The sequence below is a fragment of the Pocillopora verrucosa genome, chromosome 14, assembly GCF_036669915.1.
Source record: "Pocillopora verrucosa isolate sample1 chromosome 14, ASM3666991v2, whole genome shotgun sequence".
Lineage (NCBI taxonomy): Eukaryota > Metazoa > Cnidaria > Anthozoa > Scleractinia > Pocilloporidae > Pocillopora > Pocillopora verrucosa.
The window spans coordinates 10640490-10658365 of NC_089325.1; the positions used below are offsets into that span (position 1 = coordinate 10640490).

At 36.7% G+C, this 17876-nt stretch overlaps 2 protein-coding genes across 4 annotated transcripts; one reads left to right on the plus strand and one right to left on the minus strand.

The window, feature by feature from the left end:
* The first annotated feature begins 896 nt into the window (after nt 1–896).
* LOC131773812 (uncharacterized) lies at nt 897–5463 on the plus strand. 3 transcript variants are annotated; one of them, XM_059089764.2, is made up of 2 exons: nt 897–971; nt 3530–5463. In XM_059089764.2, the coding sequence occupies exon 2, from the start codon at nt 3582–3584 to the stop codon at nt 4635–4637; it is 1056 nt and encodes a 351-aa protein (XP_058945747.1). In that variant the 5' UTR covers nt 897–971; nt 3530–3581; the 3' UTR covers nt 4638–5463. The 3 variants fall into 3 exon arrangements, with proteins under 3 accessions (XP_058945747.1, XP_058945746.1, XP_058945748.1); XM_059089763.2 differs by lacking the exon at nt 897–971 and adding an exon at nt 2379–2504; XM_059089765.2 differs by lacking the exon at nt 897–971 and adding an exon at nt 2608–2732.
* A 221-nt stretch (nt 5464–5684) lies between these two features.
* Nucleotides 5685–16846, minus strand: LOC131773811 (protein ST7 homolog). The gene is made up of 18 exons (XM_059089762.2): nt 16683–16846; nt 14847–14929; nt 14036–14162; nt 13529–13583; nt 13377–13446; nt 12820–12871; nt 11776–11854; nt 11378–11432; nt 10592–10688; nt 10048–10145; nt 9514–9606; nt 9362–9383; nt 9194–9266; nt 8428–8530; nt 7729–7879; nt 7023–7115; nt 6557–6696; nt 5685–5922 (listed from the first exon to the last, which is right to left on the minus strand). The coding sequence occupies exons 1-18, from the start codon at nt 16840–16842 to the stop codon at nt 5827–5829; spliced, it is 1647 nt and encodes a 548-aa protein (XP_058945745.2). The 5' UTR covers nt 16843–16846; the 3' UTR covers nt 5685–5826.
* Nucleotides 16847–17876: the final 1030 nt, after the last annotated feature.

Genomic DNA, 17876 nt, shown 5'->3' on the forward strand with positions numbered 1-17876 from the left:
TATCAAGTTTTTTTATGTTCCACCTCTTCGCCATTTTGCCATATTAGGATGGCGGAACGCGCAAAATAACCCACGCTACATATTACGCTGAAAAATAGGCCAAGAATACAGATGGAAAGTGGATCAACAAAATGTAATGGTGGAATTCGTTTTGTTTTGTGGGCTTGACCTTTTTACGAAACGAACATTAAACCTATCAAACTGTTTATTTTTGACTAAGAACACTTTGATGGTTTCGTCTTTCATGCAAGAAATATGTGATCCATACGATAGCTTTCAAAAACTAAGCTAAAATAATTGAAAGTGAAATAAAAGTATTATTAATTATTGTTCGACGGTTTAGCATGTAATACGAGAGGATATTTTGCTAATTGCTGGTTTTTTTCTCTGCCCCTACAGGGCTACAAAAAATACTATACAACGTGCTAATATCCACGTGCTTTTTTTTGCCAAAACATCGAATAAGCTGAGGTGTTTACAATACCCGTTGACACTAAATTTTTGAGCCGCGATGCGAAGAGGTCAAAATTAGGCATTACACTAGTTTCAGGAGGCTGCAATTGGGCCAAAACACCTTCGAACATTGATTTTCAAGCGCTATGCTGCCATTAAAAATGGTTTAATTTCAGGATTCATTTCTCATTTAAAACTCGGCGAGACTCTCTTTTGAAGCCTTTAAAGATTTATTTATTTCTTTTTAGTACTAATATTGTGCGCACATCTAAATCCCTTGAAGGGCTTGAAATTTCTTCAGTAATTTTTTAAACTTTCTATTTTTCCTCTTCATACATGAATTAGTTATTATTGGTAAAACAGGTGTAACGGAAATCGTCCAAAAAATAACATATCATACAGTTGTCGTGGTAACCAGTGTATTTCCTTCTCAGCGCTGTTTTCGATTCTTTATCCGGCTGGCGAGTAAAAACTACACCAGACGTAGTTTATTGTTCAAAAGTCTGCAAATAATTCAGGTAAGAGAAACTTAAGAGGAGAAACTACGTAATTTCGTCGCTACCAGTTCGAGCTCTTTCTCAAAAAATATGTGAACTATTGTTTTGACGCACAATATTTCTGGTCTCCACTATGATGCTTGAATGTTTCGTTCGCATAAATTGTTACGGTTCTGAATATTCGTTACATTTATTTTCAATATTTTATCTATTTTTCCGACATTATTATTTGCTTTTATGTATTGTCATCTTTATTGTTAAAATCCTTAGAAGTCTCTGGCTTCTTAAATTATTGGCATTCAGTTTAACAAAACTGATTGCAAAATTGTTAATGCGTTGCCGCTCATCAAACAGTCAACTTAGTTGTCATCAACAATAATATTTGTTAACATAACGGAAAAATTCATTAAGCGCTTGCTTCCTCCGTTCGTAGATTAACTTCATTTAAAAACATTCAGGAAGTACTGTGTTCTTCGAGGGAAAAACCGCTCTAAGCCGAACAATTGCAAATAAATGAAAACAGCCGGCGAAATCATGATGGGAATTTTTTTTTTCAAGAATCGTTCTAGAAGCCTTAACATAAAAAAACGTTGACATTTCGTTAGATTCCTTTAAAAATGAAAGAGATTTTGGAGAATAATCTCAAAAAAGACTTCTCAGTACCAAGGGAGCGTAGATTGTGGGTTGAAATATTGTTTCAGGTGACCAGTTATGGTCTTATTTACTCAATACTGTCGAAAAAAAGGGTTGATAGCTGCTAAAATGAACACCGGATATTGTAGCTAACTTTTTGAAGAGGTCAACTTAGTTTGCCGTTTCTCTTTTCCCATGTTTCAACCTCGATACATTACAATAAACTAACGTCAAGCTTCACCTGTTAGCTAGAGGTTTCTCTAACTCTCTCCATAAGCGGTTGCCGATGGTGTAATTGGCGGCAGTACCGTAAGGCGAAACCCAAACACGAAGACTGTTTGCGAGCTGAACAGACGGCGGTGAGAAGTCTTACCGGCAACTGGTAATCGGCTTTAAAATTGTAACCCCTACCTTGGCATTGATTGCATTTGAAAAGGATAGAAAAGTTACAATGTCCTATGCCACAAAATTCCACATTTCAAAATGTCACATTTTAAATTTATAAACTGGTTTTAAACCTTTAAGAACCCCTAAGAGTTACGAGCATCTAATTTCACCCTGAATCAAACATAAAGGTCGCCAGAATAAAATAAGTAATAACCAACTAAAGAAACTCTTGATTTTTGTACAACTTGTATAGAGAACAGTACAGAGAATATGTATTATGATGTTACGGTGTAAAGGGTTAATTGAATGCAAGATTACGCTTTTGCTTCTTCTATAATGAGTCGTCTATTGTTTACCATCCTTTGTTTCTAGTAAACAAACCTTAACTCGAACCTTAAATTAAAGCATCCATGATTGCCTGTCGCAATTAAAACAGTTCTCAGTTCGTGTCGCCTCTTTGCCGGTGGATGAACCAACCACTCAATTTTTTGTATTGCAACCAGAAAAGAAAACATTCTTTGAGAGTTTGACAACGTAAGTGTACATATACATTGTATTTAGAACTTTGTTGAGACTAGAACTTTTTTGTTATTCAAGAAGTCGCAAACATTGCCAAGAAACCTGTGAACTTTTGATAATTTCATCTCGTGTGTTTGCACTTTTCTCTTTCTTAAAATCGTTCAAAACTTCAAGCCCTGATATTCCTCGAAGGTTTACCACTGTTCTTCAACAGAATAGAAGGCTAGACTTCAAATATCATCTGTAAGTCATACCACAATTAGGTCGAAGGAAAATTCTTAAACTTTGTTCGCATGACAGATCATAAATTTTTGCACTCTGTCAAGCAGGGCACAGAGTTAGCTAAAACAGATTCTTACAGATACTTTATAGTTCATTTACATCACTCATGCTGTTTTATTCAGAGAACATTTATGTAGAAGATAGAGCATATTCCTGGATGGCAGAAATGTGTCTTATTTGTTTCATTATTCTTGTGTATTATGTGAAGAGTGTTTTACACACATGATTGAAGATGTGCATTGTTAGTCACAACCGAGTCAAAGCGCAGTCGGCCGGTGCGGTCAAAAATGTTAACGCAACCAAAATTTTTTTTCAAGAAAGTATGATCTGTTTTGCAATAGTCCTTTATATCTGGATAACTGCATTTAGTGGTGAGATATGAAGACTGAGTGTCATAGAACAATGCAGTTTGCTTCGTATCACAGTCAAGTGCTATCAGTAAATAGATACCAAGTTATTTCAACATGTCTGACAAAAAGCAGTTTTCTTCCATTCAGTAGCGTCTTGTTAACATTCTAGGGCATGTCAGGTTCGTTTCTCGTTTTTTAATATTTTAACTTTTTATCAAGGGCTAGATGACATGAACCCCACCCCCCTCGTCCCAACCCCTCTTCGAGGTAAACCTCAATTGTCGATGTCTTGGAAATTTTCACACGGTCAAAAAAATGTTCTCTGTCAGCGGAAATGATATAAGTGACATCTATTCCGATTTATGCTTTACTAACTACGTTTTCTTTTTTTTTTTATCGAAACGCCAGGTTAATTGTGCAAGCACAGGAGTAACTGCCTCTCACGGCTGCAAACACCAAGATGTCCCGTTCAAAAACTCTCCTTCGAGAGATAATTGACTCTAACCACCGAAAACTAAACAGACACTCGCGCTTTGCTCCTCCGAAGACAAACACTCTTAAACACCTGCAGAACGAGTTCAGAAAAACAATTCCCCGCCCGCGATATGCATTTGTCACGTTGGTGATGTGTGGTGACGATTATGTTAAAGGAGCACTAACCTTGGCTTGGTCTCTAAGGCAACAGAAAACAATGCACGAACTGATAGTCATGGTTACGCCTGACGTCAGCGTTTCAGCGATGAAGCTACTGCGCAAACTCTATGATCGCGTAATCAAGGTGCAGTACATTAAAACCAGAGTAAAAAGTGCCCTGAGAGGGAAAAAGTACCGAAGCGAACATAAATGGATAGAATTCAGTTTGACAAAAGCGCGCATGTTAAAACTCACAGAATATGACAAAATAGTTTGGTTGGATGCAGATTCGCTTGTTCTCAACAATATCGACCACCTCTTTGACCTTTCAACTCCAGCTGGTGTGTGCTCCAGCATCAGAAATCATGATTATTGGCATGGCTCTAAGATACCCGAGTTAGAAATCGAAAGCGCTGTTGAGAACAATTATGGTGTCCATGGATGCATCATGGTGCTGACACCAAATTTAGATCATTACCTGTTGGCAAGTTCTCTGCCTCAAGTTGGAACCACTGCTAACTTTGTCGGACCTGATGAATTTTTCTTCACGCAGTTGTACAAGACTGAGTGGCATCATATCCACATCAAGTACGCATGTACAAAGTGGTTTTACGAAATGCGAGACGTAAAACCGAATGTGATTCATTTCTTTGGCGACAAACCATGGGAGGACGAGAGCGACTGGGACGGAGTAAGAAAGTGGAGGGAAGCAGCGCAAGGCATGGTACGAGTCTGTCCTAAAATGTCGGATTTGTTCGTGACACTAGGTCAGCCGAGTTCTCGACGAAGTCACCACGAAGTAAGGTTCTCAGCAAGTTGTGAAGTATCCGGAGTAAGGACGCAAAGTTCAACGCCGCCTAAATTGCGTTTCGGGAACTCTTGAAAACGTCAAGATAGCATTATCGTCTTATTTCGCCAAAACAAGATATCGTATAAATACTGGTTTACCTCGCAAATTCAGAGGGACAGATGGTACATATCAAGCTGATATGTAGTTAGCACCATATTATCTTACCAATGTTGCCCTTGAGTCACACATCAAGGTCACAAGAATAGGAAAATGATAACCTACTTAAGTTGATTGTTAAACAAATGCTCCTTGTCAGCACATTAGAAATGTTAGAAGAGAGTATTAGGGAGAATATAAATACTGATGTCTGGGCTTAAAGGGTTAAAGCCTGTCACAAATACACCTAGTAATGGCCCAGTTAACCATCGAGTTTTTTCACGCTTAGTTCTAAGGCATCGGAGCGCGAGAATCCAAACAATTGAAGGTCTGGAGTTCGAAACCTCGAAAGGGATTAAAAGTTTTCCTTTGTCACACGCTTCCGACACGACAAATAAAGTCTTTCTATAATGAAAATTAAAGAAGTTTCTGTCAGTCTAGCTAAGGAGAGCTTGTCGATTGACTGTTGTAAAACCAAACCAAAGTACCAGTTAGCACAACAGCGAATCAGAAAAAAGAAAAGTCCCAAGTTATCGATGAGAACTGAAGTAAAATCCAGTAAATTGCCCAAGTAGCGATTGGGTTTAGTTATGAATCTGATTCATTGCAAGGGAGAGGCGAATTTTCTGAACCAATCACAGAATGAAGTAAAGAACACATAATGCAATCACGTTCGATACTAAAAATTCTCTGACTGTCGAGATCTCTTTAGCCGTTTTTCAGTGCGTACCCTAAACAAGAAAGACATTCAGTGTACCGTCTCAAGTGAATTCTTTATATTCAGCCTACTTTTTGAGAACTTTTAACCTATATAAATATATATTGACAACTTTAAACGTTTAACCATGTATACTCCATCTCGAAAGCTTGGAAGAAATATGTTCTCTATTCAATATTCTCCCTGTTCGGTGTTGGTGGAGGACACAACTTGAATTCTCTTTGATGACTGCCTCTCTTGTCTTTTTGAAAATGAACAGGAATTGGTTTAAATACACTTTAATTTGTCCTTTATTGAGAGAACCAAAGGAAGAACAAACACAATGAGACCACGTGCCACATGCATCCAAATAAGGGAATGAAGACAGTCAATCAGAAAGCGAGGACGAAAGCGCGTGCCTGTACCAATTCAGATGCGCGTCAACTGGTGCCAAATGTGGGCCGGAAAGAAATCTTCAAATTTCTGTATGATTAGGTTTAACGGTGTTGATATCCAGCTCAAGCACTGGAAATAAAACAAAGAGAAAACTGCTAAAGAAAACAAACTCACAAGCAAAAAGGAAAAAAAAACAATCCTTAAACAATGAAACAATACCACAACAAAAAAAGCTCCAAGGGAAAGCAAAAACAAGAGGCCAACTTATCGTAGCTTCAATGATTCAAAGATTTTTGCGTGGCAAAAAACATTTAGCCTACGAGAACACTCTGATTATTAACGCTGTAGGACGCAGGTTTCTCCACCCGCGCGAATATTTGAGACGAGTCCGAGAGAGGTTTGCTGGGGGCCTGGCACAAATGCTTATCAGTCCTAGACCCCTCGCCGGCTCGCGTTGCTCAAGGCCTTCCTACTTTTCCGCGGGCAAAGAAACGCTCGTGCCGAAGAAACACGCGTGCCGAAGAAACCCTCGTGCCGATGAAACGCTCGTGCCGAAGAAACGCTCGTGCCGAAATGCTATTGATGAGAGCCTGCTTAGAGGCCACATAAAATACTGACTAGTTCCCTTATTTTCTGCTTTCATTCGCGTCCACCGTTTCGCTGTCGAAAACATTTTGGTCTTGCACTCGCGTTCCATTAGAATCAACAGGTCCCTGATATTAATGTGAGCCTAAGACAGTGGTCCTTATTCTTCTTCACTTACCGTTTTGGCCGCGTTAGCCATGGGCTCAGGGAACTGATGCGTGAGAAGAGCCAGCATTGCAGTGAACGAACAGAGGGCAGCGGTAAAGAGAATGAAGAAAGGAAGTTCTTTTTTGGGATAAACGGACAATTCGTGATGATCTGAAACAAAGCAGAACTACACTATAGTGAAAGTAGACATGTCTTCTTCCACATATAACACTATGTAATGTTATTTCAAAAGAAAAGCATCATCTCAGCTGAGAACAGCAATCCATTTAAGGTTTTGTGCTCAGTCACCAAGCTTCTGAACCAGTTCGAGGCTGAAGGTTACCTACCCATGATTCAAAGCTTATGGCCCCTCATATCGATAACTCCTCTGTTATGATATTAAGTGGTTCCATGTCAATGCCATGACAAGGTCAAAATAAGCCTTACTCCTGGAAAAACCTGAAAGGAAAGCTGGGAAGGAATAGACTAAACCTTACTTGGAAGAAGTTCTCTGTCAGCGTTTTCGGTGCATGCTGGGTACGGATGAAATAAATGTCCCTTCTCCAGTGGGTAGGGGACGAGACGGAATGCTGCGTAAAGAAAAAAATATGTGGTACGTAAAAACTTCCCTTCCTTAACCGAAAAAATAGAGAGCAAACTAGCATAAGGAAGATTACCAAACAATATTCAATATGAAAATACAAATTATACAAGCGATGAGAATTGCTCACTGATAAGAGACTTATGTCTGGTTTTAGCATGACCACTTACTCTGGTTTCGGTTTCAGACGGAAATAATTTTGCAAATCACGCTGGGGCGCAAACTGCTCTATTACGCAAATTCAAGGGTAATTTTGTATTGGTAACTGAGTTGATAACCTACATTGGCCACCGTTAAGAGTTTCAAAACTGACATTACGAGCGTTAGCCCTTCGTCAGAGCGAATGGTCTGCATTGGTCAGCCGCGTTTTCCAGCGCTTTGCGCAATTTGCTTGATTCAAGTGTGAGTTTTCATTAACTTCCAGTAACAAATTTTTCATCGTGGTGATTGATCATTGCCATTATTTTGGCCTTGGTTCTACGAAACTCGAAAAAGTCATTTAAATCTACTCAAAATTCCACAATACATTGATTGTATTGTAAGACAGCAAGATATTCTTATAAAATCGTGGCAGTAAAAAAAAAGAAAAAAAACACCCATACTTCCTTCCCAAGTACAGTGCAGTAAATTGAGCGCGCCTTCCACTCTTTTCCAATGAGGTAAATGGAAAAACGCGTACGCTATCGCTTCGCTGTCTCCTCGTTTTAAAATATGCTCTGGAGGAAGAATCAAACTCTTCTGTTCCAGGAGATACTGTAAAAAAAATTAACAATAAAACAGAGAAGATAAAAAAAAATAATGAACTTAAGAGTGTGCGTGACAGGCAACAGATCCGCCGCCAAGAAATTTTTGGATGGTTCCTATTTCTCATCCAATCATAAGACAAGCAGCGACAGAAGTGACACACATAGCCGACGTTTATTTGGTTTTTCAAATCTCGCGACAGCATTAATAAAGAGAAAATTTATTGTCAATCGTCTAGGTCCCTTGGCCAATCAGAGATCTGATTAAACGACGTTAAATTATTGGAAAAAATTATGTCTGACTTCCATTCCACTTCTTAATCAACGTTTAAATCATGTGACCACATCCTGCCAAGGCTAACCAGTGTTTTGAGAAAAATTCGACTGAGAAAAATACTTTAAACACTAAAAGTAATTTCTCTAGTCAGTTTCCCTCAACAAGGTGGAAATAATAAGCAAGGCTGGGTGCAAAATAATTAACGATCGGCGAGAAAGCAACAAAAGGGGCACAAGTGATTAATGACAAGGTGACAAACTAACAATTGGCCAAATTCTTACTTTAGGAACATGAGGATTAAACTCCACCGCTCTATGTATGGCTTCTACTGCAGCCATCTCCGCTGGACTTAGCCCTCTTTTGGCTGCAATTTCAGGAGAGAATCTGTAAAGCAAAGAGGATTAATTGTGAAACCCTAACTATCCTAACCCATGAAAGGAGTCTCTGGAATCTGGTGCTTAGATCCTTTCACTCCCACCATCCGAAGCTTTCTTCTCCTTCAAGTTTTAGACATTTTCATAAATGGGTAAAAAGAATTTGTTATGATTTCTATGTAATACCCTTTAACTGATCAGTGTCTCTCTTCTCATTCCCTTTTTTGTCATAAACGCGATGATAATACGAGGCGAAGTCACAAGTTAATACACTGTGGGTCTAGGAGGTCAACAGTATTGGGTTGAAAGAGAAATGGAGTTGCCATGTCAACTTTAGCCTTTAAACCTCTTTCACCATTTGAAAACTGGTGTTTTCCCAGAGCATACAGTCAGCGACATTAGGTAAATTTAATACAATTCATTTCGCTGAAACCCTGACGCCAAAAAACGACATAGGAAAAACTGCTTCTTTTCACAAAAAACATCGTGTGAAAAGAACATTCTTCACCTTCAGCCAGAATTTTAATGCAATTCCAGTTACAAAATATTGAACATAAATTCCTATTCATGCCACTCTTTCTTTCGAGAGGCCTGCCACCTTTGAGAAGTTTCCCATTTCAAAACAAAAGCTCATTTAACAACTAGCAATGCACCCAAAAACCTGTTTTCTTACTTGTCACAGACAGCTCTGGCCTTGAGAAGTGCAGCAGAGTAACATATTGTAGCCGACTTTGGAAGACTTATATCTTGACAAGGAAAAAAACCAATTAATATACTTTATCGGGACAAAGAGTAAAAACAAACAAAAATTCAAGACAAATTACAGATTTAAAACACTTACCATCGTATTTAGCTAAAACTTGCTGTTAAAGGAAAATAGAAATGCGTTACAAGTAAGTATAAAGACAAGTGTACAACACTCTGACATAGGGAGTAACAAATCTTTTATTTATCTTTACAAGAGTCAAGCAGCTCTCTCGTTTATTTCATTACCTGTACTTCTGAGTAAGCTTGCATTTCAAGCAAAGCCTCCAGAAGATTCTCGTGGATGTTAAGAACACTCATAAGAGGAAACTCTTTCATGAGCTGCAAAAAAAAAAAAAGGAATGACTCAGTAAAGTAATGACTCAAGTAAAAAAATAAAAACAAAAGCAATAGATCATATATATGCAAATTGATCTGAAGTGGTCACTGATCAGCTACAGAGCTGAGCTTCAAGAAGTACTTCCAAGTGCATGATAGCTTTTGTCACAGAAAACAGAAGTCTCAGGTACTTAAAAGTAGCAGTCTGAACTTGTGCCAAGTGGCTCATGTAGGCAGAGCTTATCCCAGTTTTCATGGCAAGACAAGACTACTTCCCCACACCCCTCCCCCCTGTTTTGCACAAGAACATAACGACCTCTCAACCCATAGTCCAGTGCACTCAGCATTTGGCCACAGCCTTTCCCCTGACACCTAAAAGCATGGCTAAGTCATCATCAAGCAATTAAAATTATGAATATGCAAAGTTAAGAGAATCAAACATACATCTCTCATCATTTTAATAGCCTCCTTTACTCTTCCAAGCTTTCTTGCACACATGGCTAGTCTTCTTCTTATATAAACACAGACATTGGTGTCTCTTCCTAGAATAAAAACAAAAAAAACAAACATAAAAACTTAGAGGCTTAGTTGTCTCTGCACTTATAATATTCAGATGCACAAAGGGGATGGCTCATTTCTATCACTTATGAAGGGAAAAAGCTCCTGAAACAGGCTGATAACAACATATGGAGACTAAGAAAACATTATTTTCTCAATCAAGTTCTTAATTTAGAAAAAAAAAAAAAGACAAAGCAACAACAAAAATAAAATCATGATCTCAGCCCATTATTGAGACAAGATCAAATTCTTGTTTGTCAATTCACAGTAGAATTTCTGAAATTTATTGTTTATATGAAAATGATTATTGTAAGTTATATAATTATTATTATAATCATCGATGACAATATCATTGATAGTATTGCAGTTATCAATGATTATCATTGTTGTTTTTGCTATCACAATTTTATTATCAAGGATTTTCACTCACTGTGCAAGGCTTCCTCTTTTGTGTCTGGGTTCACTGTGGCATTGTTCCGTAACAAAGCTTCACTGGCTTTCAGTGCTTGTTTGAACAACTTTTCAGCCTGGAAATGAGCAACCATGGATATGATATGGGGGAAAATCTCTCTTTTACTCTAAGTTAAGTCTTTCACTTCCAAGATCTTTTTAAGTAATTCTCTTTACAGTCTGCTGTACAATTCTTATGATGTTTGTTCAGAATACTTGGTATTGGATGATGTAATAATGCCCGAATTGACATTTGTCTTTATTCTCATCACTTGTCTGCTTAATAATGAATTGATATTGCAAGAAGAAATTCTGTCTTGATCACTCATGAAAATTAAAGGGTTAAATCCATGGAAAACCTTGAATTTAGTTGCAAGAGATGACTATACTTACCTCATCAACCCTTCAACTCTGAGAAGTGATTAACATGTAAATTCTCCCTTTAATACCCTTACATTATCCAGAAAACAAGTAGTGAGGATACTCAAACGTATCAGTTAAAAGTTGTTATCTTGATCTTTCACCAAATTATTGTAATAATTTACAAGGAAATGTGTAGCAGCTAGAGGGCAGAATCAACAATCAGATCTTGGGATTTTAGGGCAAAATTCCTAAGAAGGGTGTGCAAGATAGCCAACCAAAGAGCTAGGGGAGGGGTGGAAAGGTATTAAACTAAATCTAACCCTTCTTAGAAGGGGTAGTGATATTTCCTAAATGCAATTTCCAATGCTTTTTTTTAATTCAAAAACATTTCTTTTTCCCTCACCTCTAGAATTGTTTGAGCCTCCTCTTCAGCTAATAAAATAAGTGCTGTTGGACTACTGTTTTAAAAAAATAAACAAGTTTATAACAATGGATGGAGGATTGTTGTTTTTGATACTTTTTTTGTGATTGCTGGAACTGTAGCAGATTTCTATCGATATAGTTAACCCTTTTAGTCTCAAAAGAGATTAACATGTAACACATCTCTTAAATATCCATACATTATCTAGCAAACAGGCAATCAGGATACTCAAACTCATTGGGTAGAAATTATCTTGATCTAACACCAAATTCTCCTTACAAATTTACAAGCATAGCAGCTAGAGAGAAGAATTAACAATCATAGTTTGGGAGTTAACACGTTTGCCCAAGAACTGAAAACAGTCTTTTCATGATACATACTTAGCATTATGTTCTAAAGCTTGGTGAGCTGTTTTGATTCTCTTTTCTTGATCTCTTTCCCGCCATGCTCTTAACATTACTAAAAAAAATAGAACATTTAAAATATTCAGTATTAATACTGGTCTGTTTTAGCACCCAACACTGAAAAGAATTCATCAAATAAGTACAAATTTCCGCATAGAGTTATTAAGAGAAAAAAGAAAGCCTGCAGGTAAGAAATGAGTTTTAAGGAAAATTAACCTTTGACCCTCGGGAGTGATTGGCATTGAATTTCTCCTCACAGTATCACCCCTGAATCACTTATTACGTAGACAAGAATAAATAATGGTAATTGAACTTCATGCTGTGCATTATATGAGTGTTTTCAAAATTGAATGAGCATGCAGCACAAGTGTGATTTAAAATCACAGGTATGATTTCAGACCAAAATTGCACAATCTAAAGTTCAATTATCACTTTATTGCTACATCCATTTTGAAATGAAAAAAATTCAGTCACTCAAATACAGGATGTTTCGGTCTGTGCAAATATTTTACTGCTCCAATGCTGAGCTGGTTTCTACAAAGTTGAAAAGTTGTCCTTCATTTTCCTCTGATTTGATTTGTAATTTTAACAAAGCTTTGAAATCTGATTGGTTGTTGTCTTTTAGTAAAGCAGTGTCATTGGCTGAGAAAAAGACATGACTTAAAGGAAAAAAAATGGTGTGATTTTTTAATTAATCGCATTGATGAGAGCCAATGACATAGCAAGGATCACCACTGACTAGATGCAAGTAGGACATGTTCACCATCTAAAGAATCTCTTGATTGTCAAACAAATTCTCCTTGTCAGTACATTGGAAAATGCATAAAGAACAGTATAGAGAATATACATTCTGAGGCCAGGGTATAAAGGGTTAAAGTACCAATAGAAGTAGACAGTTGTTAAATATCAACACAATTTCTTAATAACTTTTTGTGCTAACTTATCATGACTGGCAAGTCCTTAATACTTCCGCATAGCCCTCCCAAACAGTTCTGAACAGCTTTAGATGCTAATACTCACACTCATCAGAAGGATCAGAGCTTTCGGCATCAGCATCACAAGTAAAGAAAGTCTTCCATGAAAAAACAAACAAACAAACAAAACACATTTTATACAAACTCAACAAGTTATTGCAATTTTTTCAAATATATCTTTATGCTTGACATCAACATTCATGACATGTACACAGTTACACTAGAAATTTTCCTCTCAGTTTGACCACATATATAATTACTTGTGAGGTGCAAAAAGCACAATAAAAAATGCTAACCACATTATAGAGATGTTAGGATAACTTTAAAACTTTGCATAAAGTGATCATAATTTACTGCCCAAGACTTTCCTTCTTGGTTTAATAAATTGCTTCAAAAAGGAGTTGGATGGGACTAATCCATGTAATTATGCATCATGGATAAAGGGGTCACTTTCTAAAGAAACTGTGGTGCTGCGTCGGTGAGAGAGTATAACAGAGTACTTTAGTATTATCAACTTTGAAACTCTTTTGCATTATCAACTCAGTTGATAATACTGTATTACCCTAAATACGTACTATGTTTATTTTGTAACAAAATTAATACCTGGTGATCCTGAGCCGATAAATTCATGTCATAATATGTTAATGGCTCCTTCCCAGTCACCCAGTAATACCTGTCATAGGTAAATGTTTATTAAAGTTTTTTCAGATCTAATGCTGTACCAGGGTTAGAAAGACTGAAAGCAGCACACGCACCTATTATACTCAGCACCTCGGAATAGATTCCCAGGATTTCTCCATACTTTACACTCTAAAAATTCAAAATAGAATGTGTCTTCCATATCAGTGAATATACAAGTACTGCAAAATTCTGTAGATAGGTTTTTCTGCATTTAGGATAGAAATAAACAGAACTTGATGATTTCCATAGGAACTACAAAAGCATCTGCTAGATTAAAGTGGTTATGCACTATTTTGAAACATTTACATAACTTGCGTGGTGATAAGTTTATGAATAATAAACTTTTACTGAACAGCTGTGAGGAGATAGGCAAGCTAATTAACAATTCGCAAAAGATGAGTTTTAGAAAAAAAAGTTACCAGAATCACTAAACAGCTTAGCATTATCTTTCAAGTCATAAATGACATGTCATGTTTATCTAATACATGTGTAAAAGAGATATGCTTTTCACGCCAGACACAAACATAAATTGAACTCCCACTCAAAGTTTGTTAGCATGTTGCATATTATATACAGCGCACCTGCAACATTCTGCTGTGTATTCTGTGGAGTACTGTCAGAGCTTCCTAACAAGGGTCCCAGATGTGCCAGGGACACATGCTCTATAAAGGATGTTCCATACTTTCGAAAGTACCACCACTCAAATATCTGATGTAAACAAATGCGAGTAACATTATTCAAAATTGTTCACAAGTATCACTAGGAATTTTCTCACACAAAAGAATTCCTGAGGTCAGTTTACATACTTTATAACCCCTAAACATAATTTTTTTACAACAAAAAAGGTTTTTGTGGTAGTTTGGGTAAATATAGAGTTTTTGAAAGACGGTAAAAACAAAAGATAAAAAAAGTAAACGTTGTGAATTTTTGGTGATCATTTGATGTTATTTTTCTGCCAAATATCTTGCATAAATTATCCTATTGATCACACTTATTTGACCAGGTTGGCTGGTTATTTTTTTTATTTTTTTTTTACTTCTTTACACACTCGAATTTTGTCTTGGTCTTTAAAGACCTTGATAGAAAAAAATGAATAAAAGAAACAGAGAGCTAACGATCTAACTGCTTTTATTTAGTATAAATCTTCCAGTCAGTCATAAGTTAACAAAAAGACAGGCTCATGTTTTTATTTTATTTTGTTTACAACCACACCCTGTTAGGCCGCTCATGTTACTCCCTCTCTCAGAATTGACTGTATGCAGGGTAGCCAATCAGATTGTAACATTTATGATAGATGACTAATAAATCTACTAATTTACTGCATGCTTGGTCAATAACACACAGGAATACAGACCGATAAGACTTCAAGAAGACAAAATTATTTGTACTCACAAGAATAATTCCTGAGATGAATGACGATGTTCCCGTAAGAGCCACATAAAACTTTGGAGTCAGTGTGTTAAGAAACAATATGGCTGAAAAATTATATCATTTATTTCAATTGTGGTAAACCCTATCATGCAGCAAATAAAAGTATATGAAGAAGTTTGACTATTTGAACCCTAAGAGTGACTAGTATCTAATTTCTCCTTACAATATCACCTCTAAATCAAACATTAAGGTGATGAGAATAAAGGAAATGATCACCAACTAAAGATGCTCTTAGTTGACAAATTCTCATTGTCAGCACCTTAGGAAATGTTTAGGAAAAGTAAGGAGAATATGCATACTGATGTTAGTGTGTTAACCCTTTAACTCCCAGATCAAATTGTTTATTCTCCATATTGTCAACCATACAATTCTTACAATATTAGTTCAGGGAATTTACTACTGGATCAACTAATTATTCCCAAATTGACATTTTTCTTTATTCTCATCACTTACCTGGTTGTTATTGTATTGATATTTTGAGGAGAAATTCTGCCATAGGAGTTAAAGGGTTAAGGGTTAAAATTATTTCAGGTTCTAATGATTTCCAAATTGAACCAGTGCACAGTGCAAGTTTGATTTGAAGACAGACCAAAACTGCACAACACAAAGTTCAGTTAGCACCATATTACTACCATTTTAAAATCACAAAAAATTAAGTTACTCAAATGTAAGATTTTTTAAGTCTGTTCAAATATTTTATTGATCCAGTACTGACCTGGTTTGTAAAAAATTGCAAAATTTGTCTTTCATTTTCGTGTCATTTTATTATATCATTAGTTTAAACAAGCTTTGCAATCTGATTGCTTGTTGTATTCTTGTAAAGGTTTCTCACTGGCTGGAAAAAAATGCAATTTAGAGCAAAAAAAATGGAGTAATTCATGAATAAATTGTACTGATAATATATTTTATATAATTTTAAAATGGTAGTAACAAATAAAATAATAATTCAAGGATCAAATCAATTACAAGGCTAACACTGGTTCACTGAAAAGTTTCAATTACCTAACACTGTTTAGTATGAAATTTTTGGCAAAAAGTAACCAGATATGTCATTGTCATTGTCATTGTCATAGCTGATAAATGGATCATCACCTTATCACTTTTAATTACTTACAAACGGATCAGAAATTTTTTATAAAGAAAAATGAATACGAAATATGCGAGGAAAATTCACCAGCAAAATTGGTAAAATAATTTACCTGGTTATGATAACACTGCATGTACTTAAAATTTAACGTTTTAAGGTTGACGTAAAGTCCAATATTCAACAGACAAAATGATGTCCCCTCCCACTCCAAAATAATGGAGGTAATGAGTGGAAATGATTCACCGTACGACCAAACACTTACACATCGAAGATCAAAAGGTCACTCGACAAATCAAGTTTTATTAGATATATTTTTAACATAAAATATGGGAAAATTCGTTGAAACGATAGCAGTTTCAAGATGAAATTGAAATTAGTTTTATGCGAAAATTATTTTTATTAACGACAAATGACGACTGCAAACAAAGAACGCGAGCCGGTGAAAACAGCTGACATCACAGTGTCATCCTTTCATCGGTCTCAGTTGTCATTTACTATTTTTTTCTCGTAAAAAATCCACGTCTTCAACAAGAAAATCAAGTATCAAAAAGGAGAAAAAATAGGTAAAAAATTTGTTTTTATTGAACATTTCAATATGATTGTGATCTGACCTTCTATAACAGGGGAGGGCAATCATTTTTTAAGAAAAATTAGCACGGCGCCAATGTCTTGATTTTTCCCAGAAAACGCAATGAATATCAACGACCCACCTAGATTCAAGTTTTCTTTCAAGCGAAGAGGCGTGCGGAGCACATAGAGTAGAAAAATGACGAGAAGGAACCAAAATCCCCACAGATAAGTCCAAGACCAGCCAATCCACTGCTTAATTTTACCAATTGATCGCTGAACTCCGCTCGCTTCATCCGCCATATTCATCACAATAAGATTTGTGCGCCTGCGTTGAGTGTCAGAGGTCTAGACTCGGTCTAGACTTCAAGGGTAGGCGCGCGGTCGGTAAGTGCAGCAAAGGGAGAAATTCGGGAAGGAGACGAAGGCAATACAGAATCAAAGAGACGCGACAATGGCTTAGGCCAGAACAGATAAAAACAGAACACAAGAAGGGGAAAAAGAGCCTTCTGAAAAGGTTTTTCCGAAGTTTGACGAGCAAAGCAAGTCTTATTTTCCAGGCGCAAGAAACAATCGTTTTCCCGCCAGGATGGTGGACGCGAAATTCGTCAAGACAAGTTGCATCAGAAAGAAGAAGGAGTAAGAGGAGACGAAGAATGAAAAGAAAACAGAAGAAGATGGAGAAGAAGGAGATTAAGAAAAATAAAAAGAAACCTCCATTCGTGCAATTTTAAGTTAGTAAGAAAAAGTTTATTTCTCCACGACTACAAATTACACTAATGATCGAGGGTTTGTGCTATTGTTGTAGGGTTTGAAAACTTTACTTGTGCGTACTTTTTTCAAAATTTAAATTAAATTAAGGTTAGATTATGACGCAACATAATGGGTCCAAGAAAATTGGACTATGGTGCATCATCTTAGGTCCACAAATATTGGACTATGATGCACTAGTATGGGTCAAACGGTGTTAGACTATGATGCTCTAAAATACATTCAGCATCGTTGGGCTATGATGCATACAGCTATGTTGGACTAGCAATCGTAGTACAGGTCCACCAGTGTTGGACTCTAATGCTCCAATATGGGTCTAGCAGGGTTTAACTATGGTGGGCCAGTATATGGTATGAGTTCCACAGTGTTGGAATATAGTGCACCAACACAATTTTAGCAAGTAGTTGCTAAACAAATGTTGTTTTGATATGATTGCCACAATGTAGGGCTATGAGGCACCAGTGTAGTTCCAGCAACGTTTCTCTGTAGTGCACTAGTAAGGTTCTAGCCCATGCTAGACTTCCATGTACCAGTATGTGTCCAAAAATGTGGGACAATATGCACCA

Coding starts and splice junctions, on each gene's coding strand:
- LOC131773812 (XM_059089764.2), top strand. CDS start 3,582: ATGTCCCGTTCAAAAACTCTCCTTCGAGAGATAATTGACTCTAACCAC.
- LOC131773811 (XM_059089762.2), bottom strand. CDS start 16,842: ATGGCGGATGAAGCGAGCGGAGTTCAGCGATCAATTGGTAAAATTAAG. Junction 9,384..9,513: donor AAGCTTACTCAGAAGTACAG/GTAATGAAATAA, acceptor TTCCTTTAACAG/CAAGTTTTAGCTAAATACGA. Junction 5,923..6,556: donor TGGCTAACGCGGCCAAAACG/GTAAGTGAAGAA, acceptor TTTTATTTCCAG/TGCTTGAGCTGGATATCAAC.